The sequence below is a fragment of the Glycine max genome, chromosome 12 (assembly GCF_000004515.6).
Source record: "Glycine max cultivar Williams 82 chromosome 12, Glycine_max_v4.0, whole genome shotgun sequence".
Lineage (NCBI taxonomy): Eukaryota > Viridiplantae > Streptophyta > Magnoliopsida > Fabales > Fabaceae > Glycine > Glycine max.
The window spans coordinates 36,755,541-36,777,845 of record NC_038248.2 but is presented as its reverse complement, the minus strand read 5'-3'; the positions used below and the strand labels follow the sequence as shown (position 1 = coordinate 36,777,845).

General features: G+C 32.0%; 3 protein-coding genes and 1 pseudogene across 4 annotated transcripts; all 4 read left to right on the top strand.

Moving 5' to 3' along the window:
* The first annotated feature begins 119 nt into the window (after positions 1-119).
* Positions 120-5,406, top strand: LOC106795344 (cellulose synthase-like protein H1; annotated as a pseudogene).
* Positions 5,407-6,883: 1,477 nt separating this feature from the next.
* Positions 6,884-13,619, top strand: LOC100788299 (uncharacterized). Its single transcript, XM_014765023.3, has 3 exons — positions 6,884-7,247; positions 8,455-8,478; positions 13,075-13,619. The coding sequence occupies exons 1-3, from the start codon at positions 7,100-7,102 to the stop codon at positions 13,419-13,421; spliced, it is 519 nt and encodes a 172-aa protein (XP_014620509.1). The 5' UTR covers positions 6,884-7,099; the 3' UTR covers positions 13,422-13,619.
* On the top strand, positions 7,129-13,619 carry LOC100794080 (pentatricopeptide repeat-containing protein At1g02060, chloroplastic). Of its 2 annotated transcripts, XR_005887622.1 has the most exons (6): positions 7,129-7,247; positions 8,455-8,478; positions 9,984-10,103; positions 10,175-12,277; positions 12,443-12,956; positions 13,075-13,206. XR_005887622.1 is itself a non-coding variant. In XM_041007572.1 (5 exons), the coding sequence occupies exons 3-5, from the start codon at positions 10,021-10,023 to the stop codon at positions 12,453-12,455; spliced, it is 2,199 nt and encodes a 732-aa protein (XP_040863506.1). In that variant the 5' UTR covers positions 7,129-7,247; positions 8,455-8,478; positions 9,984-10,020; the 3' UTR covers positions 12,456-13,619. The 2 variants fall into 2 exon arrangements, 1 of the variants encoding a protein (XP_040863506.1); XM_041007572.1 differs by having other exon boundaries at positions 12,443-13,619.
* A 3,111-nt stretch (positions 13,620-16,730) lies between these two features.
* Positions 16,731-22,109, top strand: LOC100779739 (cellulose synthase-like protein H1). Its single transcript, XM_003540225.5, has 9 exons — positions 16,731-17,189; positions 17,480-17,807; positions 18,077-18,202; positions 18,502-18,618; positions 18,761-18,973; positions 19,104-19,242; positions 19,409-19,596; positions 20,472-20,825; positions 21,368-22,109. The coding sequence occupies exons 1-9, from the start codon at positions 16,930-16,932 to the stop codon at positions 21,905-21,907; spliced, it is 2,265 nt and encodes a 754-aa protein (XP_003540273.1). The 5' UTR covers positions 16,731-16,929; the 3' UTR covers positions 21,908-22,109.
* Positions 22,110-22,305: the final 196 nt, after the last annotated feature.

Here is a 22,305-nt window from a genome sequence, read left to right as displayed (position 1 = left end):
TAAATTTGTATCCTATATTAAAATTAAATCCTTTTATATTAATTTTTTTTTTACATCTAAAACTAAAATAGAATTTGCTTGCATAAATAATTTTTTATTAAAATTTCAACATAAAAAAATTTGACACCACACATAAATCGAGGATAATAAATTTCTTGATTGTCCTCCTCTTTTCCCTTCTTCATTACCAAATTTTCTCCCATAACCATTATTATTTCCCTTGGTTTCTTGCATTCCTGTGCGAGTCATGGTTCACCTTCATTTGGGTCACCACCATCAGCACCAAATGGACTCCTGCACGAATCAAGACCTGCCTAGATCGTCTCCTGAGTCGATATCTATTGCTATAAAACTTTCTCTATACTTGCCTTACATTGATAATGCTCAATTTTATAATAGCACATGTCTACATGATGCTCACTTCCACATAAAGTCTTAAACTTGTAATATTATTTACTAATACAAAGATGTTGCATATGCTGAAATTTTTCATGTATTAGTACATGTTTAGATATTGTTATTGTTAAATGAAGACAGAATGAACATAAAACCCATAAAACATAAAGAGTAGAGTAGAAGATGAGAGAGCAAAGCAATTTTTGTTTTTACCACACAATCATACTGTTTGCATGATTTCATTCATATTTAAATGCAAACACGTGGAGAAATAACAATCCATCATGATACTCATACATATTGTCATCAAAAGATATGCAACCATTAACTTAAGAGTACAATTTTGTCCAAAATACAAACATAAACCCACTAACAACAACATTACATACAGATGCAAGTAAACATGCTGAACAACTAAACATCATTACAATAGTAAATAGTAAATAAGAAAAATTTTACTGCCATAAATTTAACAGTTATATTTTAAAAAGAATATTTTTTAAAATATAAAACTCTCGAAAATGAAGAAAAAAATAAATTAACTCTCTAAAGTTATTTCCTTTTACTTATTGGTTCGTACATGCAATTTTTTTCAATAGGATACCTGAACTTCCATGGATGGATCTATTTGTGACAACGGCAGATCCGATTCTTGAGCCACCCATCATCACAGTCAACACTTTATTGTCTCTTTTGGCCCTAGATTACCCTGCAAACAAGTTAGCTTGTTATGTTTCCGATGATGGGTGCTCTCCTCTTACCTTCTATTTATTGAAATTTTTGGACTCCCTTTTTATGTAGAGTAAAAGTTCAAATGAGAAGGTCCGTATGTCCCATTTGTTTAAGTGAAGAGAGTGATACAATCCATCCCGCAAGGACATTGGATAGAAGACTCCAAGTAGATTGGGCCAAAGATGCAAGAGAAGGCCCTAGGGTTCTTATGAGCCTTAGGGTAGATTTCGGGCCCATGGGCTAAGTACGAGCCCACTTATCTTTGTACATATTAGAATAAGGTTTCATTAATTTTGGGTATTGTATTTTGGGTTCCATAATGTAGGTAGGGTACCCTAGAAATATAGGATTTTTCAGCCCTTGTATTTTAGGGCACCTAGACTAGTTTTTGTATTAGGGGTAGTTTTGTAATTTCACATGCACTAAGTGGATATTTGATGTGTGTGGTTGGAAATAAATTTAATTGAATTGGTAGAAGCCCAATCCAATTAAATTTTAGAGGGGGAGGTGAGCATTTGCTTACTACACCCCATTGCCGCATCATATAATCACACTTTGTGCATGTCCTTCATGCTTTTCATGCCTCATGACACCTAAGCACACTTAGTGGAGAATCTTGGAATTGATCTTGGATTAGTGGGTTGAACCATAACTAAAATTCACTAATCATAATTAGTGAAATTTTGGCTCCACAAATTCAATTTCAAATTCAAGTGAAATTTGAATTTCCCTCCAATTTTGTGTGACACTTAGACTATAAATAGAGGTCATGTGTGTGCATTTTTTTCAACTTTGATCATTTGAATATTAAACTTTAGATCTCAAAGCTCATTTAGAGCACAAAATTTCGTGCTCTTCTCTCCCTCTCCCTTCATTTATCTCTTTCTTCCTTCAAGCTCTTATCCATGGCCTCCTATGGTGGTGAGCTTCTTCTAGACTCATTTTTTCCTTGAAGTGGCGTCTCCTCTCTCTCTTCCTTTCTCCAATTCGCTGTCATTCATCTTCCAAGAAGCAAAGGAATCCATTGATGAAGAAGATCTTAGGCCTACAAGCTCCAATGGAGCTTGCATCAGAGAGGGTCAAATTAGAGAGTGAGATACAATGAAAGAGACTAAAGACTCGTTTGAGAGGGAAAACAATTACAAATCTAAAGATAAAGAAGGGAAGGAAAAATCATTCACATACCCACTGGAGAGTGTTTTTTAGATTTCAACTGTGAATTCGTTCACCGTTAGATCGGACTGATTTTTGGATAATAAGTTATACGCCCATGATATTTCAAATTGTTCAGTTGGATCAGGAAAAAGATTTATGTGCTTGTTTTATCTTTTTGTCTCTATTATACCAATTGGAATTTGTTTTGATTTGAATGTTCGTTTTAGTGCACTTTTTGGAAGTTCTCTTGTATCTTCATTGATTATAATGAAGTTATTTTTTTGGTCTAACTAGTGGTTTTTACCCTTGCATTGAGGGGTTTTTCATGTTTTGTTCTTTCTTTAATTTTTATTTTGGCGGTGCTTCTCACATGTTCTTGCAAGTTAATTTGGAGGAATTTATTTTCGTTCCTTTTCACTCTCTTGTAGAGTTTGTTATTTTATTGACCTATTTCCCCATCACTATTCTCTTGTGGAAGCCTCTAAATTTGCTAGGCTTTGGGTAACCATTTTGTAAGAAGCATAGTATACAAGTTAGAGCACCCTTTTTATACTTCTCCAAAGAGGCCAATGAAGATTCGCTAGAATTTAGACAAGAATGGTTAAGAGTGAAGGTATAACTGCAAACACATGCACATATATAATTGATGTGTGGATGTGGCTGTGAAAGGGAAAAGCGTGTCATTATTGTCAAGTCTGGAACAAATCTATGTCAAAATTCTATTTAAGTATTTTCTTGTCGTTTTTATTTGGCAGGACGAGTATGGAGAACTTACCCTTAAAATTGAAAATACAGCTACAAAACCGAATCTGTTTCAGCCTGTTGGAGAGCATGCAGAGTTCTCCAAAGCACAGCCAACAAATCATCCTACCATACTTAAGGTACATAAAAATATCATCATCAATAATTAAAATATAATAGGTTCTAAAACATTAATTAGTAACGTTTGGATATAAAACATTAATTAGTAACGTTTGGATAAATGCTACAAGTTTCTAACATAAAATTGTTTATTAAATATCTTTATTTCGGTAAAATAAATTTATCAGTTAGTTAAATTAATTATAAATTACTTAACCTTGTGTTGGTAGGTAATATGGGAGAACGAAAAAGATCTTTCGGATGGAATCCCCCACTTAATCTATACATCTCGAGAGAAACGGCCAGAATATTCACACCATTAAAAAGCTGGTGCCATGAATGTGTTGGTAACTTCACTTTATTCTTAGTTTCATTGATTCCAATTGTCAAATCTCATCATGATCACAAATTAACACCTTTGATCTTTTGATCCGCCAAAAATGCCAATTATTTGTACTATGTATAGAGAAGAGTCTCCGGGTTGATTACAAATGCTCCCATTATCTTAAATGTGGACTGTGACATGCATGTCAACAATCCTGAGATTGTGCTGCATGCATTGTGCTTTTTGTTGGATTCAAAGGGAGAAAAAGAAGTTGCGTTTGTTCAGTGACCCTAGCTGTTCTATGATGGATTAAAAGATGATCCTTTCGGAAGTCAGCTCATGGCTATGTCTGTGGTGCGTCAAATTTCTAACATTATTGGGAAAAATCCAATTAGGAGAAAGCTAGCAAAAGAAGTATAGTATATGCACTACAAGTGATAATATATAATTAAATAAGAGGATTATGCATGAACAAAATTGATATTCAATGTTTTGTGCAATGCATATATGCAGTACGTAGCAAGTGGATTTGCAGGACTTCAAGGAATTATGTACTCGGGGACAAATTGTTTTCTTAGAAGAAAAGTTATTTATGGCCTTTCTCCTGGTCACGATATTCAAATTGGAAAGGAGGGTCTTGGTTTCACCAATGGTAATTTGGATCAACTACATTTTCATCATTTGACAAACTCCAAAATGAATGGGAAATTATATTATATGGTCTGAAGCCAAGAAATTTATTATTTTATATATCTTTTGGCAGGAACACTGTCAGAAAAGGAAATAATACAAACTTTTGGAACTTCAAGGGGGTTTATAGAATCCGCTGAGCATGCTTTAATTAGAAGGGAAGACATTTGCTAGCATTGATAACCTTGGCAATGTTGATCTTGAGGCAGCGAACCAAGTTGCTAGTTGTGCATTCGAACGCAACACTGCCTGGGGTCAAAAGGTGGGTAATAGAAACTATAGCCAATTGTAACTTTTTTATCAGATATTAAACTAGAAATTTGTTTTTCATCATATTGATTTTTTTTTCAACTGCATATATGAAAGCTCATTTAAGAGATGCTTATATGATCTAAAATAAAGATTTCAACTTTTAATATGCCATAACCAAAATAAGGTCTTAAAATTTTAGTATCACTTATGCTCGAATAGTTATAGATTTTCGGGAATCAAAGTATTTTCTTGATAAAAGTGTATACGTAGAATTAACTTTGTTGTAAAAGGAATTTATTTCTTACTATTTTGAGCAAAATTAGGTGGGGTGGATGTATGGATCAACATCAGAGGATGTGCTCACGGGGCTAAGTATACATAGAAAAGGTTCACCTCAAGATATCATAGGTCATATACTCATATGAGATGGGCCTCAGGATTAATTAATAAAGAGAGAAAAGAAGTGTCTATTATTATTTTAATGTGTTTGTTATACTCTTATTTAATTAAATATTATAATTTTCTATATTATTAGCTTAATTAATAAAGAGAGATACGTTTAGTTTTTATAGAATATTTAATAAAACAGAAAATAAACATGCTAGAGTGTAACAAACATTTCTGTACAATATATTAGTAATATATTATTAACTTTTTATTATTTACTAAATTATAAATGAGTTTTATTGAAGAACATTTATGTAGTAAAAGGTATACGTTAAATATAATAATATTTTTCAATTTAAAATATAAATTAGGATTAGGTATTGAGTTTTAAAAAATGATTATGCGAATAGAACAAATTAGTATTGAACATTTAAAAACTAAACTTATTTTATATACTATTTGACAAGTTAGTTAGGATTCAATTATGTGATAAATATGGTCAAAAAGCATAGACATTCACATGAGATGCATAGGCATCAACGCGCTTCTAAGAAGGTCGTATCCCTCTAAAAGCTTAATATCCAAAATGCAAATGTAACAGAAAGTGAATTAGGCCTAGTGTGGCAGATCTAGCAATGTGTATCAAAAGTCAAAAACATAATAAAATAAAGTATTAATTAAGTTTTTATATCTCAATTTTTTTAATCTAATTTTAGTGTCTTACATTTTTTATATAATTTTTAGTTTTTAGTTGATTTTTGGTCAATAATTTAAGTTCTTTTAAAAAAATTATTTATTTTTAATCTTTAATTTATTTTTATTACTCAAAATTAATTTTTGTTTTGTCAATTTTTAGTTCCTTATTTATTTTATATTTGAGATTACTTTTAAACAATAAAAATAAATGAGAAATTAAAAATGAATAATAAGTTTTAGAGAAACTAAAAATGATAGAAAAAAATTTAATGAAAGACTAAAGTTATCAAGGGATTAAAAACTTATTGACCCTCAAATAAAAAAGAGAGGGAGAGAGATTCAACGTGAAAAACACAAGAGAAAACTAAAAAAGAGCCATATAAATTTTCTTATGAATTTTTTTATCAAATTTAATTTGAAGATATTGTAAAACCATTTAATTATAGAACATTACATATAATATTTTATTTTATTTTTAATAATTACATCTTATATAATTTTTAATTAGTCTTTTTTTAATAATAATAGGACATTAAAATATTTTTAAAATATGTTTATTGTTTAATTACTATTATATTACTCATTTTATTTTAAGCTTTTTTTATTGTAAAATATATTATGTGAATATATTAAAATAATTTTACTCTTGAAAAAATCTCTTTATTGTATATTAAAAAACATACTAGTACTACTTTAAGTTAAGATTAACTTGTGATTGAAATATTGGAACTTTCAAAAAATAAAAATTAAGAATTTATTATAGGTTAATTAAGTTTTTAGTCCTCTAATTAGATTGTGAATTTTTATCCTTAAATTATTTTTCAAAATATGGGATCCTTAAATAATTTTTAGTTATTATAAATAATCTCTATTGTTCATGGATACTTGAAACGGTACAATTTAACAATAATTTTTTTTCATTTACATTTTAATTAACATTTCAATTATTTATCTAATTATAATAAAACTTATCAAGTATATACATGACATACATATAAAATTTAATCTGTCTTGTTTGTGGACATTTCATTATTTAACATAGAATATTAACAACAGAAATTATTTTTAATAATGACAAATTTTTAGAGATTAAATATTTTTTAAAATAATTTAAGGAACAAAAATTGAAAACCCAAAAACTAAAAACTAAATTTTAATCCATTTATTATTAATAATTATTAGAATATTATTAATCAATATCTTTAGTTAAAAAAGAAAAAATACTTATTATCTAAATTATAGAAAAAGGTAAAAAAAAAATCATAACATTTCACTTTCTAATAAAAATATTTCGTTATTTCATGAATGCCATTAGGGAGTTGTTTAACATTTTTCTAATTATTATACTTTGCTACTAATTTAAAGTATTTAATGAGATAGACAACAAGTCAATAAAAATCTCCTTTGAAGTAAATGCAGAAGAAGGAAGCAAACAGGAGTGAAGAAGCAACTTCTTAGCTGTTTGCTATTAACGACTTCAACTTGGTTTCACACTTCAATTTCTCTCTCTTTTTCTCTCTGCACACCACAACCCCTTAACATAGTTTGAAAGAGAGAGAGATGGCTATGAATTGCGGTGGCGTTGTGGTTCGGTTTGGTCTGTGAATGGTGGCACTGTGCATTGCAGGCTACATAGTGGGTCCCCCTCTCTACTGGCACTTCATTGAACACGTCAACCACTCTTCTTCATCTTCTTCTTGCGCTCCTTGCGTCTGCGATTGCTCTTCTCAACCCATCATTACGATTCCCCAAGGTAACTTTCCTCTCTCCACCGTCACATCTCATCTCAAAGTTAATAACTTTTTCCACCAATTTCCCCTTTTACTTTTCTGGGTTTCTGTTCAAAATCTTATCAATTGGCCCTTTCCTCAAAATAACTGGTTTCATCAAACCATGTGCTTCGACTTTAGATTTGCTTCCATGCTGTTTTTGTATGTGCATTTATTTATTTGTTATTGTTACTATCATTATTATCTATCATAAAACTGGCATAAGTTTTCATATTTCGATGGTTGCTTCAGTAATTCATGAATGTTGTACCACGTCGGGACTAACTGGCATAAGCAATAAGGCAATATGCAATAGGCATGGTATTATGATATAGTATCATCTCAGCAACTTAATTAAACATTAATATCAGGAACTCCTAAATTTTCGAGGTCCAGTTTATATATATTTAATTATAAGATTATTTTCAGAAATTTATTTATTCTTTTTTATGAGATTTTTTTTTAATTTTTAGATATAATAATTATTGTTTTCCTATATATTCTTATTTAATTATTCCTTTTCTAAAGATTAATGAGAAACAATTAGATGGATAGAGATAAGAAAAGGATAATTCTGAAATGATAGTTAAAATAATTAACAGATTTTATGTGATTAACTAGATTAATTACTTTTTTTAAGGGACATAAATTAGGTGAATGAGTTTTGTAATTAGGAACGAAGGGAGTACCTGTTGGACAACTTCACCCAATATTAATTGATTTTAAGATGAAATTCAAAATGATATCTGATCCTATAATTCATCTTGTTAAATCTCGCATATTCTAGGAGGCGTGGCAGGGAAAAGTTGTTAATTAATTACCTGTGTCACCCTTTTGCTTGGGAATGCTTGGTTATGTGCATCTTTGAGATAGTCAGATAGCATTGACGATGAAACTAACAATGAAGCAGCATGTTGACTGCAAACCGACAAGCCGGGCTCTTCCTGCTTAGCCTATTTATGTTTTCAATTAAAACCAATACTAACCTAAGCACAATAGCCTTGAAACATTTCCAAAGCCTATGCTTGCTTATCACTAATAAATTTTTAAATTCTTAATCTCTGTACTGTCAAAGCAATTCTAGTTCCAATTGAAGATTGTTGCTTCATTATGATTTGTTGCTGCTTTCTCTTGATCTGACATCAAATCAAACATATGCTTATTCCAGTTTCTTTATCTGTATTTGTGCAGGACTTAGCAACTCTTCATTTGAAGGTTGGTTTCTGGTTTCCTGAATGAACTCCAGTGAAATATCTCTATTGGTGTACTGTACATGAGTAAACCTTTCTTTATTATCATAAACTTCTATATGGCTGAATTTGAAACAAACTTGAATGATGATGATAGGAGCTCAAATAACGTAGTTACCCTCACCTAACTAGTAGGCTGGCTTGCTTTTTCTCCTTAGGTAGGGTGAACTATCAAGATCTGAAATCTTATCTTCCTTCTCTGTGTTTTTCCTTCTATAAAAATTGATTCATTATTGGCCTATTTTCTTTATGTCAATCTATATATGATGGATTCTGTAGTATATATTATAGAATTTTTTTTTATGTCAATCTAGTACTTTAAAGTGCTAAAAACAATTTAGGGCTTAGCTAGTGTTGAAAAAATTTGCTTTGAGGCAACATATAATCTGTTGTGTTCAATTAAAGGTATGAACTTGCTTGCGTTAGATGTTACTTCATGGTTTGAGTGCGATGTATCATTTTCAACATTAATAAGAAATGAATCTTTTACTATATAAGTGTCTGCATGGAGTGAAGCAAAACTCATTTAATATATGTTTAATAAATATTTAATGTCATTAATTAATTATAATATTTAATATCATTAATTAATTAACTTTGTCATCATTTATTGAATATAATATATTTACTACCTATATTAAATATTCCCTTAGTCCCAAAATAGGTACTGCAATTGAAAAAAAAAAGTTATCCCAAAATAAATGACATCTTAATTTTTCAATGCACTAGTAATAACTTTTTCCACCAATATTCTTAATAAATTTCACTTTGGTTTCTTAATGAAATACTAATATATTAATCTCTTCATCTCATTATATTTATTGTCTTAGGTTGTTTTATACGAATAAAGAAAAATCAATAAATAAATGAAAGAGAACAACAATTTTACAAAATTAATTTTATCATCATTAATTCAATTTTTATTTTGTAGTTCATATCATTAATATTATAAGGGTTATAAATGGAAAATATTAAGTAATGTTATATTGAAAAACTAAAATAACAATTGTGTATAAAATTATTATTCTTTTTCATCTTTTTATTAATTTTAATTTTCTTGATTTATGTAAAACACCTTAAGATGTGTGTGTGCACCTGTGTGCGTGTGTGATCATATCAAGAAATATTTAAAAAAAAAATTGCAAAATGATGAGATAAGAAAAATATCATAAGATGACTCGTTTAAAAATAAAATAAAATAAATATTTTAATTTTAAGTCTCAATGCAATACTCTCGAAGCTTTAATATTTTACAAGGAACAAAACAAAATAACAACTCTTAAAAAAACTACCGAACAAAATATATAAAAAAAAAAGTTTTATAATTTAATTTGATTTAAATTTGATGTTATATTTAAATTTAATCAAATTAGATTGTATTTTTATTTTATGTTTATTTCGAAACTTTTTTTTTGTCTGAAAATCGACCACACCTTAAGCCAGAACCCCTACTTTTTTAGCGTATAACAGTAGGCAGTAGGCACTGTACTGAGTTCACAGCTTCAGCATGGTTTCTCTCAGTCTCTCCTCACACCAACTGTCTTCAAATCAGCGTTTCATTCCCATCTCCATCTTCAATTCCCACCTTAGGTGCATTTCTCTAGACTCCTTTCTCTCCTTTTCTTATTTATTTTTTCTCATAACTGGTTTTGAAGGTTCAGGTACTTTTGCTCCGACCCCCAAGAACAACCCCAAAACTCAAGACCCAGATCAAGAAACGCAAGCAAAACCGCCAAAACCATCGCCAATCTCATCAATTCCAAACCTTTTTCAAATGGGTTGCTCTCTTCTCTCCTAATCACTATCTCCAAAACCACTGTTCTCCGAACACTTCGTCTCATCAAAGACCCTTCCAAGGCCCTTCGCTTCTTCAAATGGACCCAGCAAAAGGGTTTCTCCCACACCCCCGAATCCTACTTCATCATGCTAGAAATCCTTGGTCGCGAGAGGAACCTCAATGTGGCCAGAAACTTCCTCTTTTCCATTGAGAAACACTCCAAGGGAACGGTCAAGCTCGAGGACAGGTTCTTCAATAGCCTCATTCGGAGTTACGCTGAAGCCGGCCTCTTCAAAGAGTCCATGAAGCTTTTTCAGACCATGAAATCCATTGCCGTGTCCCCCTCTGTGGTTACCTTCAACAGTCTGATGTCAATTTTGCTTAAAAGGGGTCGCACCAATATGGCCAAAGAGGTGTATGATGAAATGCTTGGCACGTATGGTGTTTCTCCGGACACTTGTACTTACAATGTTTTGATCAGAGGGTTTTGCAAGAACTCCATGGTTGATGAAGGGTTTCGTTTTTTTAGAGAGATGGAGAGTTTTAATTGCGATGCGGATGTTGTTACGTATAACACACTTGTTGATGGTTTGTGTAGAGCGGGGAAGGTTAGAATTGCTCGGAATTTGGTGAATGGTATGGGCAAGAAATGTGAGGGTTTGAATCCTAATGTTGTTACTTATACGACTTTGATTCGTGGGTATTGTATGAAGCAGGAAGTTGAGGAGGCATTGGTTGTTCTTGAAGAGATGACTAGCCGGGGCCTTAAGCCGAACATGATTACCTATAATACTTTGGTAAAAGGGCTTTGTGAGGCACACAAGTTGGACAAGATGAAAGATGTTTTGGAACGAATGAAAAGCGATGGAGGGTTCAGCCCAGATACATTTACTTTTAATACCATTATTCATTTGCATTGTTGTGCAGGAAACCTGGATGAAGCATTGAAGGTGTTTGAAAGCATGAAAAAATTTCGGATCCCTGCGGATTCAGCCTCGTACAGCACTCTGATACGGAGTTTGTGTCAGAAAGGGGACTATGATATGGCAGAGCAGCTGTTTGATGAGTTATTTGAAAAGGAAATCTTGTTAAGCAAATTTGGCTCTAAGCCGCTTGCAGCCTCTTATAATCCTATATTTGAGTCTTTGTGTGAACATGGGAAGACTAAGAAGGCTGAGAGGGTGATTAGACAGCTAATGAAAAGGGGTACACAAGATCCCCAATCATACACGACAGTGATTATGGGGCATTGTAAAGAAGGTGCATACGAAAGTGGATATGAGCTTTTGATGTGGATGCTAAGAAGAGACTTTCTTCCAGATATTGAGATATATGATTATTTGATTGATGGTTTTCTTCAGAAGGATAAGCCTCTGCTTGCAAAGGAGACACTAGAGAAAATGCTCAAGAGCTCCTATCAACCTAAAACATCTACCTGGCATTCTGTTCTGGCAAAACTTTTGGAAAAGGGTTGTGCTCATGAGTCTTCCTGTGTTATTGTTATGATGCTGGAGAAAAACGTTAGACAGAATATAAACCTATCAACTGAGAGTTTACAGCTACTTTTTGGACGTGAACAGCATGAAAGAGCATTTGAGATTATTAATTTGCTTTATAAGAATGGGTACTATGTTAAAATAGAAGAAGTGGCTCAATTTCTCCTTAAAAGAGGAAAGCTGTCAGAAGCATGCAAATTGTTGCTTTTTAGTTTGGAAAATCACCAGAATGTTGATATTGATTTGTGTAATGCAACTATTTTGAATCTTTGTAAAATTAACAAGGTTTCAGAAGCATTTAGTTTATGCTATGAATTAGTGGAGAACGGTTTACATCAGGAATTGACATGTCTAGATGATCTGATAGCTGCTTTAGAGGAAGGGGGAAAAAGAGAGGAAGCTGCATTTATATCAAAGAGATTGCCAAGACTGGATAACTTGAATGGATCTATGCCGAATCATAGCACTAAGAAGTTCAGGCCTATTAAAGCGTGAGTCATGTTCCTTGCATATTTCATTATTCTGTTTTCATCTTTTACATTTTGATTATTGAAAGTAAAAATCATAAGCTTCTACAGGTTGAAGATGATTGTTATTTCATTAAGTAGAATATTTTGTTTGACATATAAACTAAAGTGATTGGATACATTCAACAGATTAGGAAGCTAGAATGTCATGAAAAGAGGTAAGGGACCCCTCAACTGCTGCAATCAGGATCTGAGTCAATGTAGATCGGGGAAGCTCTTGTTCAGAATTAGACGAGCTCTATGTCTAAATGCTGACTTAACTGGGATTATTCTTTAAATCTTCTGTTTCCTAGACTATCATCAAAGGCTAATTAAATATTAAATATTAGTAAATGGTGACTCAATTTGGAACAATTCCTAAAACATTTATGTATCTTTTAGTGATTGGATACATGCATGTTTTTTTAACCAGTGCTATGAAAGAATTAGAGAGATTTCATGGTAATCCATCACAATTACTTTCACCTCACTAGATTGAAGTAAAGGTCCCATTCTCCTTGACAAGTAAGGCAAAGACATGGCTCCAATCACATCCCAAAAAAAGCCTCACATGGTTTGAGTGTGATGTATCATTTTCAACATTAATAAGAAATGAATCTTTTACTAGATAAGTGTCTGCATGGAGATACGATAAAAGCATAAGGTCAGAAATTTTATTTTGCCAGCAGTTGTGTCATCACAAAAAATTTCTGTCTGTTTTTAGAATCCAACTCCTTTTACCAACTGCTATTTCTTTTCTTGATTAATTGAATTGTCATTAGAATGTGCAAAGCACAATCCAAAGGTGGATGGAGACACTGAAAACAATTTTGCGGAGTTACTGTCGGAAGAACTAAATCTTCGGGAAACTGAAGCTTTGAAAAATCAGCATCGTGCTGACATGGCTCTGCTGGAGTCTAAGAAGATTGCATCTCAGTATCAAAAAGAAGCAGACAAGTGTAATTCAGGAATGGAAACATGCGAGGAAGCCAGGGAAAAAGCCGAGATGGCGTTAGTGGCTCAGAAGAAGCTCTCTGCATTGTGGGAACAGAGAGCTCGTCAGAAAGGATGGAATGAAGGGCTTGCCAAATCTAAGAAACAGTCTAAAGGGAAAGTACACACTGCTTAGACTTGGTGTGGCCTCCATCTAGTTATTGCATACTAGTTTCAGCGAAGTGATATTTAGTACTGGAAGTAGTAAATCATCATATATAGTCCATATAATTAAAGTATTCATAAAATGTCAAAATTGTAAAAAGCCAATAGAGATGTCATTGTATTTCTAACCTCCATTTTTGGTACTTATTACATAAGAAAATTTTTGTAAGTTTGTGACAAATTTCTTACAAAAATTGTGTTACTAGTTTTTTAAAGATCTGCAAGTTTGTGACAAATTTCTACATAAGAAAATTGTGGTGCTAGTTCCTGAAAGATCTGGTTTGAAAGTCGATTTTGATTGTAGCTTATTCTAGAAATATAGCATTAGCAGAGATAAGATTTTTGTTTGCCTAAGGTGGGCAATGAATCTAACTGGAAGTAGGTCACCTAATTGCTTTTTAAGTGGGGATGGATTTGTACTAAGCCAAGAATTAAAAATTGTTAATGGGTGTATCATACTTCCCTTTACACTTGTATTTATATCATAAAATGCGTTGTACCAAACTGTGTGCAGTACTCAGTCAGTTTTAGATTAGGCTTTAACACAACTTGCTTAGGGAAGGGAAGACTTGTTACATGGCTTTATGCCAAATTGCCAGACATTCACACACTTGAATTGTCAAACGTTTAGGCAAATGCTAAATGGCTTCTGTTTTTTTTTTTTTCAGAGCTTCTATTAGCTTTCTACGTTTTCAGATAATTTTTTGGAAGTCAAATAATTTGCTATGTTTTGAATACCTTCCTTTAAGAAGTATGCCACTCAAGTTAGTGCACCCTTTGGATACTCCATATTGATGAGAAATAAGAGCAAAGGAGAAGATTCGACAGAATTTAAACGAGAATAGTTAAGAATGAAGGCTAGTTTAAGCAATTATTCACTTTGCCAATCCAACAAAACTGAGAACAAATAATCAGTGAACAACTTACTCTTTGCTGAAAGGAATGAGACCAGACCCCAAATCCAACAATATTAAAATCCATAGAGGAAAGTTGCATGCAGTAGATACATAACCCAATGGAGATATACATAACAAGGAAATATGGAATCATATCAAATAACGGAAAGGAAATATGAAGGGAGAGCCTTATCCTTCTACTTGATTTACCTCTCGAAAAATATATAATGAACTGACGAATCTCTTCCAAGACAAGAAAATAACAATAGTGTAAGGTATTTCATGTCAAAGACAAGACAATTTTTTTCCTAAGTATTTCAAAGCATTGATTGAAAAAAGTGAAAAGTATTAGACAATATATTCAACATGAGGAAAATATAAAATTAATACTTTAAAAAAATAAAAATATTTCATAAGGACGAACTTTATACAACCATTGGGAATAATAATACAAGTGGGTTGGTAGTGTTAATTAAAATATACCCAACCCCACCCCACTCCAAAGTTGTTCGTCCAAAATTCTGACTTGAGTAGTTGGATCCTCAATCGATTCTGCATTCTGAGAAAAGGTCCATAGAAAGAAGAGAGATACCACACTCTCCATCTAGTAGTCATCAGAACCATGCTTTTGTCTGCAACGATTATGCATGTAAATTCTGTCCTCTTATTGATAAATTATTTGTCCATGAATGTTTTGTCCACGTATATTTCGTCTTTTGTCTGCAAATAGACCCACGCACAAATATTAAAAAAATAAAAAAAAGAACTTTACCCACTTCATCCTTTCCTGACTTTAGCCGGAGAATATCCGATATGTAGGGATTCGGATAAAAACGTGGCCATGACTCATGAGTCAGAATTTTTCTGATTTATATATAAATGAAAGAATGAGATTGAATTTGGGAATATCTATGCCTTGAACTAGAAATAACAATTGTAGTTACTCTTGCAACCTCAGAAGCATGAATGTAATTTTTTACTTCTTTACGCCATTCAAAGAAACGTATATAATGCTTGTAATAGTATATTTATACCCTCTCCTTATATCCAATCTTCTTAAAGCATTGTAACTAGTTCTCGATTACAAGCAAAATATTAACATTTTTCACACTTATAAAAAAATTAGTTAATTTCATTAAATTATGTTATTTTTAATTAAAAATAAATATTTTTTAAAAATTATTTTTTATAGAAACTTGATAAAGATAAAAAAAAATATTTAACCTTATTAAATGAAATATATTTTAAAAATAGATTCATTGAATAAAATATAAATAATTGAGATTTACTAAGAGAAAAAATTATTACTTATATTTGAATTCGGAATTCGGAAGAAGTATAATCTATTCCCACACCCTCAACATATGTTGGATTCTTTCCATGAAAAACATCACCTCCATTATTATAAATGTGAGTTGTGATCAATGGGTTAGGCACATTATTACCTACAAAAACAGCTTACATCTGCTGCCGCATGCATTGAAAAGAATTTGGATTAATTGATATTTAAATCCACCCTAGATTATCGTCATCGACAAAGTTTTTGAATTTTAATATTTTATTCAAAGTGTGAAATTTGAATATCTTAAGCTATAAATATTTTTATGAAATTCTCAATGGTGAGAATATCACACATTCTTACTTCTTTTGGTTCTTATAAAATAATTAATTTTATTTTTTTATTATTTTTTATACATATTAAATTAATTTATTTTCTTTTATTGATAACTTATTTGAAAAAAATTAAAATACTAAATTAGTTTGACCTTTTTATTTGAATTTCAAAAGTTGGAATTTTTAAAAGAAAAAATATTGAAAAAATATTATATTAATCATGAAAGAAGTTTAGATTTTAGTAAGCATTAATTTGATATCAAACATCTTGACCTTTTTTTCTTAAATTAAAGATGTCGAAAGAAATACTAATTAACAAAAGAAGTTAATGTCATATTTGAAGTATTAAATTATATTAAAACTATTCTTTTAAAAATGTATATAATATTTATAAAATATTATGAATAAAAGCGTTTTTATAAGAAATAAATAGAATTTTCTTCTTAAAAAAACATAAAACTATTATTTAAGTAAACACATTATAAAAAAAATATTAAAAAACAGAATTTTTATTTATAAAAACAAAAAAAATTACTTATTTTGTTTTAAAAATGTGCTTTTTGTAATAAATAAACTAAAACACCATATTAGTTTAGTTTATAAAAAATGCTTAATAGTACAAAGACAAAAGTAGTAAGAAAATGGGATTGGTATTATGGTTTTCTCTCTACTAGTCATTAAGTCATATCCTAAGCGTCATTGGTCATGGACTCAAGCTTATGTTTTGATTGGTTAAAGGTTATTTTTCTCGTGCAAATTGATACTACTATGTTAAAAGAAGTTTTAACAGCAAATTCTCAAGTATAGCTCCCTGTTAATTTATATCCGATTAAAATCATGCATAATTTCCATGAATGCATGCTTGCCTTTAAAAGGATCATTCCCTGAGCATTAGGCTTTGTTGAATGGCCAGTGGCTACAGTGTGCCCCTATTTCTAGTTTGAGCACTTGTTCTTGCTAATCTGTTCAATGGCCAATCAAAACACCCTCCTCCCTCTCTACCAAAAACTATGGCTAAAACACACCTTTTCAAGAGCAATGGATTCCCTCATCTTCCTCCTCCTTCTCATCCTTCTCTCTTACCGTGTTTACTCCATTAGCCACTATTCTTTCCCTTGGTTTCTTGCAACCCTGTGCGAGTCATGGTTCACCCTCACTTGGCTCACCACCATTAGCACCAAATGGACTCCTGCACGAACCACCACCCACCTAGACCGTCTCTTTCTCCGGTAAAGTATTATATACATTGTTTTAAATTGTGGGAAAATGTTGCTGATGCGGCCGCAATTGCTGTTGCGATGAGTCTAAATACCTTGACATTGTGGATGCAACTGCGGTTGCGGAATGCTATTTAAAACCATGATCATATATTAACTCGTTGAGAATGGAGGAGTGGCGTTTAAATGTGAAAGTTATAACTAATAGCTTAGTTTCTTGATTATTTTCTTGGTTGTTTTCTAATGTAGTACTAATATTGAGAGTTTATGGAAGATGCATTTTTATTTTTTTTTGTCAACAGGGTAGGTGAGCTTCCACAAGTGGATGTGTTTGTGACAACGGCAGACCCTGTGCTTGAACCACCCATCATCACAATCAACACTGTGTTGTCTCTTTTGGCTCTTGATTACCCTGCAAACAAGTTAGCTTGCTATGTTTCTGATGATGGCTGTTCTCCTCTTACCTTCTATGCTCTTGTTGAAGCCACCAAATTTGCCAAACTTTGGGTACCTTTCTGTAAGAAGTACAATGTACAAGTTAGAGCACCGTTTAGATACTTCTCTGAGGATGCCACGGTTGACAAAAACACTGATTTGCAAGAATTTGAACAAGAATGGTCACTGATGAAGGTAATTTATTTATGGTATTAGCCATTTTGTTTACCAAGATTGGAAGGTTAGTTATACAAACACACACCCTGCAATGATTGATACAGTACTGCTACTTCCCTTTTATTGTATTTGTAAAAAAAAAAAAAAAAAAAAAATTATTATGTTTCCTATTCTTTCTTTCTTTTATCCTCTATAAAATGAATGTAGAGCGCAAGAGGGTAAAAAATTGAAGTATTTATCTTCTGCAAAGCTTGAAATGACAGTTTGTAGTTCTTGTAATTTGGCAGAAAGAGTATGAACAACTTTGCCGTAAAATTCAGAATGCTAGCCAAAAATCGAATCCGTGTCCACTCGTTGGAGAGTATGCAGTCTTCTCAAAAACAGAGCTGAAAAATCACCCATCCATCATTAAGGTACACTACATCAAGCATTTTTATAAATATTCATACATCACATTTTATTGGCGTTGGTAATCTGTTCATTAGCTAGCATTAACGAATCACATTTTTTGAAATGCCAATTTTTCTTATATGATCTTTGAATCATATTATGATATTGTAATTAATCATAAATATATATAGGAGTACAGGAGTAAATATGTAATTTGCCTTCACAAATATGGACAATAATAAAGAGTGCTTTTAGTTTAGGCTACTGGTACAAAATATAGTTATCTTTGCATTAAAATAAATGGTTTAAGTTATGTTGGTAGGTAATATGGGAGAACAAAGAAGGGCTTAGAGATGGAGTACCTCACTTAATCTACATATCTCGAGAAAAAAGGCCACAACATCCACATCATTACAAAGCCGGTGCTATGAATGTGTTGGTAAAGTTTATTTTCCTCTGAATTCCATAAATTTTATTCTCTCATTAACAGCATTCACAAAAAATCGAATCTCTCTTGATCATAAATTAATGTACCTTCTTTCTTTTGATCTAAAATTTCCCATCATTTGCACATTGTACAGACAAGAGTCTCCGCGTTGATGACAAATGCTCCCTATATCCTAAACGTGGATTGTGATATGTATGTGAACAATCCCAAGATTGCACAACATGCCCTCTGCATTTTCTTGGATTCAAAGGGAGAAAAAGAAGTTGCATTTGTTCAATGTCCCCAAAGATTCTATGATACAGTAAAGGATGATGCTTATGGAAATCAGCTTGTAGCTTTGCCTATGGTATGTCAAGTCATACACCAAACAAATTTGCATTATGAGAAAGCTAGCAATAGGTTTATGAGCTATGAGAAATAAATGATAATAAATAGGTGTATAAACAAATCTCATTTTCATGCTTCATGTAATGCAGTACATAGGTGGTGGATTTGCAGGACTTCAGGGGATTATATACGCAGGAACAAATTGCTTCCACAGAAGAAAAGTTATTTACGGTCTTTCTCCTGATTATGACATTCAAAATATGAAGAAGGATTTTGGTTTCATTAATGGTACTTGTTACATAAGACTCACTATGCTTTCATGCTTTTAGAAATTCCCAAATGAATATACTTGTTGAAGCAGAACAAGTTCAACTTAGTAGTAGAATGAATTCCTGTTATTTTGTCTTAAGAAATATGTAACATCTAGTGTTACCGTCTTATATATCTTATGCAGGAACAAAGTCTCAAAAGAAAACAATGCAAATATTTGGAGCTTCAAGAGGGTTTGTTGAATCAGCTAAACATGCTTTAGAAGAGATGACATTTACTCCCAATGATAAGCTTTTCAAATCTCTTGAGCTTAAAGCAGCGAACCAAGTTGCTAGTTGTGATTATGAATACAGCACCGCCTGGGGTAAACAGGTGAGAAATAGAATCAATATTCAACTTGTTAAGGCTACAAATTGCTATCAATGATTTTTTTTTTCCAAATATAAAACAAGATATTCTGTTCTCATCTTACTTTAAAAAAATATAAAACAAGATATTCACACCTCAACTAAACAGTCAGCACACGGAGTCGCATGTGCATTTCCTTTTCGGTGCTTATAAATGACTGTGAAGCATGTTAAAAAGTCAGATTGGGATGATGTGGGGTAGGATATAAAATTGATTTTTAAGAAGGTGATAGTTAAATATTTTATATATGTACCTAAGAAATCATAAATAAATGAGAATTCAATCTCTTGAAATTTTTTACCAGTAGCTATGGATGGATCTATCTTGAATGTATACCTTACAAAAGTTGACAATTTAGCATATTATAATTTCTCCATGACGTATGCTTTTTCCTTTAATTTATTTTTTAAAAATTATTTTCTTCAAACAAAACGCTTATTTTCTTCAGAAAAATACTCAACCAAACATGCATTTCTTAAATGGTTATTTATAAGATGTTTTATCTATAAATTCAAGATATTAGTTTTTTTTTTGTATGAAGCTTTTAATATATCTTAATAAATACATGATTTAAAATTTTGGTATAACTTATGCTCGGATTAATTATTGACTCATCCAATTACAAATTAGTATATATAGTAAATTTATTAATTTTTACTATAATTATTTTAAATTTCATTACAACAATGATTTCTATTTGGTAGATAAATGTATTACATGGACAGTGCATAGAAATTGAATTTAAAAAAATGTTGATAACTGGTAAATAAATGCTTATGTTTTCTTTTCTTTACTTTTTTGTTAAAAGTGCTTAGTTTGTTGACTATTGAGAATGCCAGGTGGGATGGTTATATGGATCAACATCAGAGGATGTACTCACAGGTCTGGTAATGCACACAAAAGGTTGGAGATCAGAAGTTTGTTCACCAGATCCAATGGCCTTCATGGGCTGTTCACCTCAAGATAACCTAGGTCAAATGGGCCAACATAAGAGATGGTCCTCAGGCTTGTTTGACATTTTCCTTAGCAGCCACTGTCCTATTTTTGGCACTCTATTTGGTAAGCTCCAATTCAGAGAGTGCTTGGCGTACGTTTGGATCACTAATTGGGCCTTAAGATCCGTGCCTGAAATATGTTATGCCCTTCTCCCTGCCTACTGCATCATCACCAATTCCAGTTTCTTGCCTAATAAGGTGGGCACAAAACACATTACACAGAACTTTTGTTGACCATTTTAAATGCATATGCACATTACCACCTTCTCCAGCTCTGATTTCTTTCATAGAGCAACACAAGTTTTGTTTTGTTGCATTCACTGGTTTAACACTTTTATCAGTTAGATTGTTGCATTTACTGGTTTCACTCTTTCAACCATCTCACCCACAGTTTTTATTATGCCATGCAAATGTAAAATGTTCCCATTTAAAAGTGTACATATCAGTATTTTTCTCCTCAAATAAAGATTGCACTTAAGTTGTAGTACCAAAAACATGCTGTAGAAGGATTCGTGATACATGTTGCAAAACTTTGTCTAACTTCTGCCCAGATTATTATTTAGGAATTTCAAATGGAAACATTGTTTCTTTCTTTCTTTCTTACAAGAAATTGAAACGTTGTTTCTTTTTTATATGAAAAGTACGAAATTTCGAACCAAGTAACTATCTTTTGTAATTATTACTACCTTTCTAGCTTTGAACACGTTGTTTCAACAGTTTGGTAAACGATTGTCGTGCAGGAACCCGGCATGTGGATCCCTACGAGTGTGTTTGTGATGTACAACGTAGCTACTTTATTGGAGCACTTGATATCAGGCTTGTCAGCAAGAACATGGTGGAACAACCAGAGAATGGGAAGAATAACAACCATGACTTCATGCTTTTTTGGATTTTTGGATATCGTCCTTAAGCGATTGAGGATATCTGACACTGTCTTTGAAATAACAAAGAAAGACCAACCATCTTCCAATGATGAAAATGTGGGAAGGTTCATTTTCAACAAGTCTCCCATTTTTGTACCAGGCACAGCCATTTTGCTCATTCAACTCACAGCACTAGTTATCAGCTGGTGGAGGTGGCAACAATCTCTTCTTAAGAATGAGCGTACATATGGGCTAGGTGAGGTGTTTTGCAGTGCATATCTGGTTCTATGCTACTTGCCTTTGTTGAAGGGATTGTTTGCGAAAGGAAAGTATGGAATTCCCTTATCCACAATATGCAAGGCAATGGTGCTAGCTTTCCTATTCGTTCAACTGTGCAATGCCTCCGTTGCCAATTGATCAGATTCATTTGGGCCTCTTTCATGTGTTCTAATTCCTGGTTTCTTTGAATTATGTTCACATTTTAAAACTGTATGCTATTGAATTTTGACAGAACATTGAATGGCAACGAGTTATACTATTGGGAAGATCTCCTACAAAAGTCATCTATTGATTCTATTTTTGCAATTCATGTCAATGCAGTAAAAGGTTACGTAATTAAGCTTCATTTGGTCCTACCTGCATAATCTTGTATGTGTTACCTCACTTACTCCCTGTTCTTTGAAACTATTATTTTAGTCCATACTCATACATTTTTAGCTCGTTTTGATCTCTACAATACATTTCTTTAATCTATCTTAGTCACTCTATATAATTTTGGACGGTAATGACTAAAACAGATTAAAAAAGTATGCGCG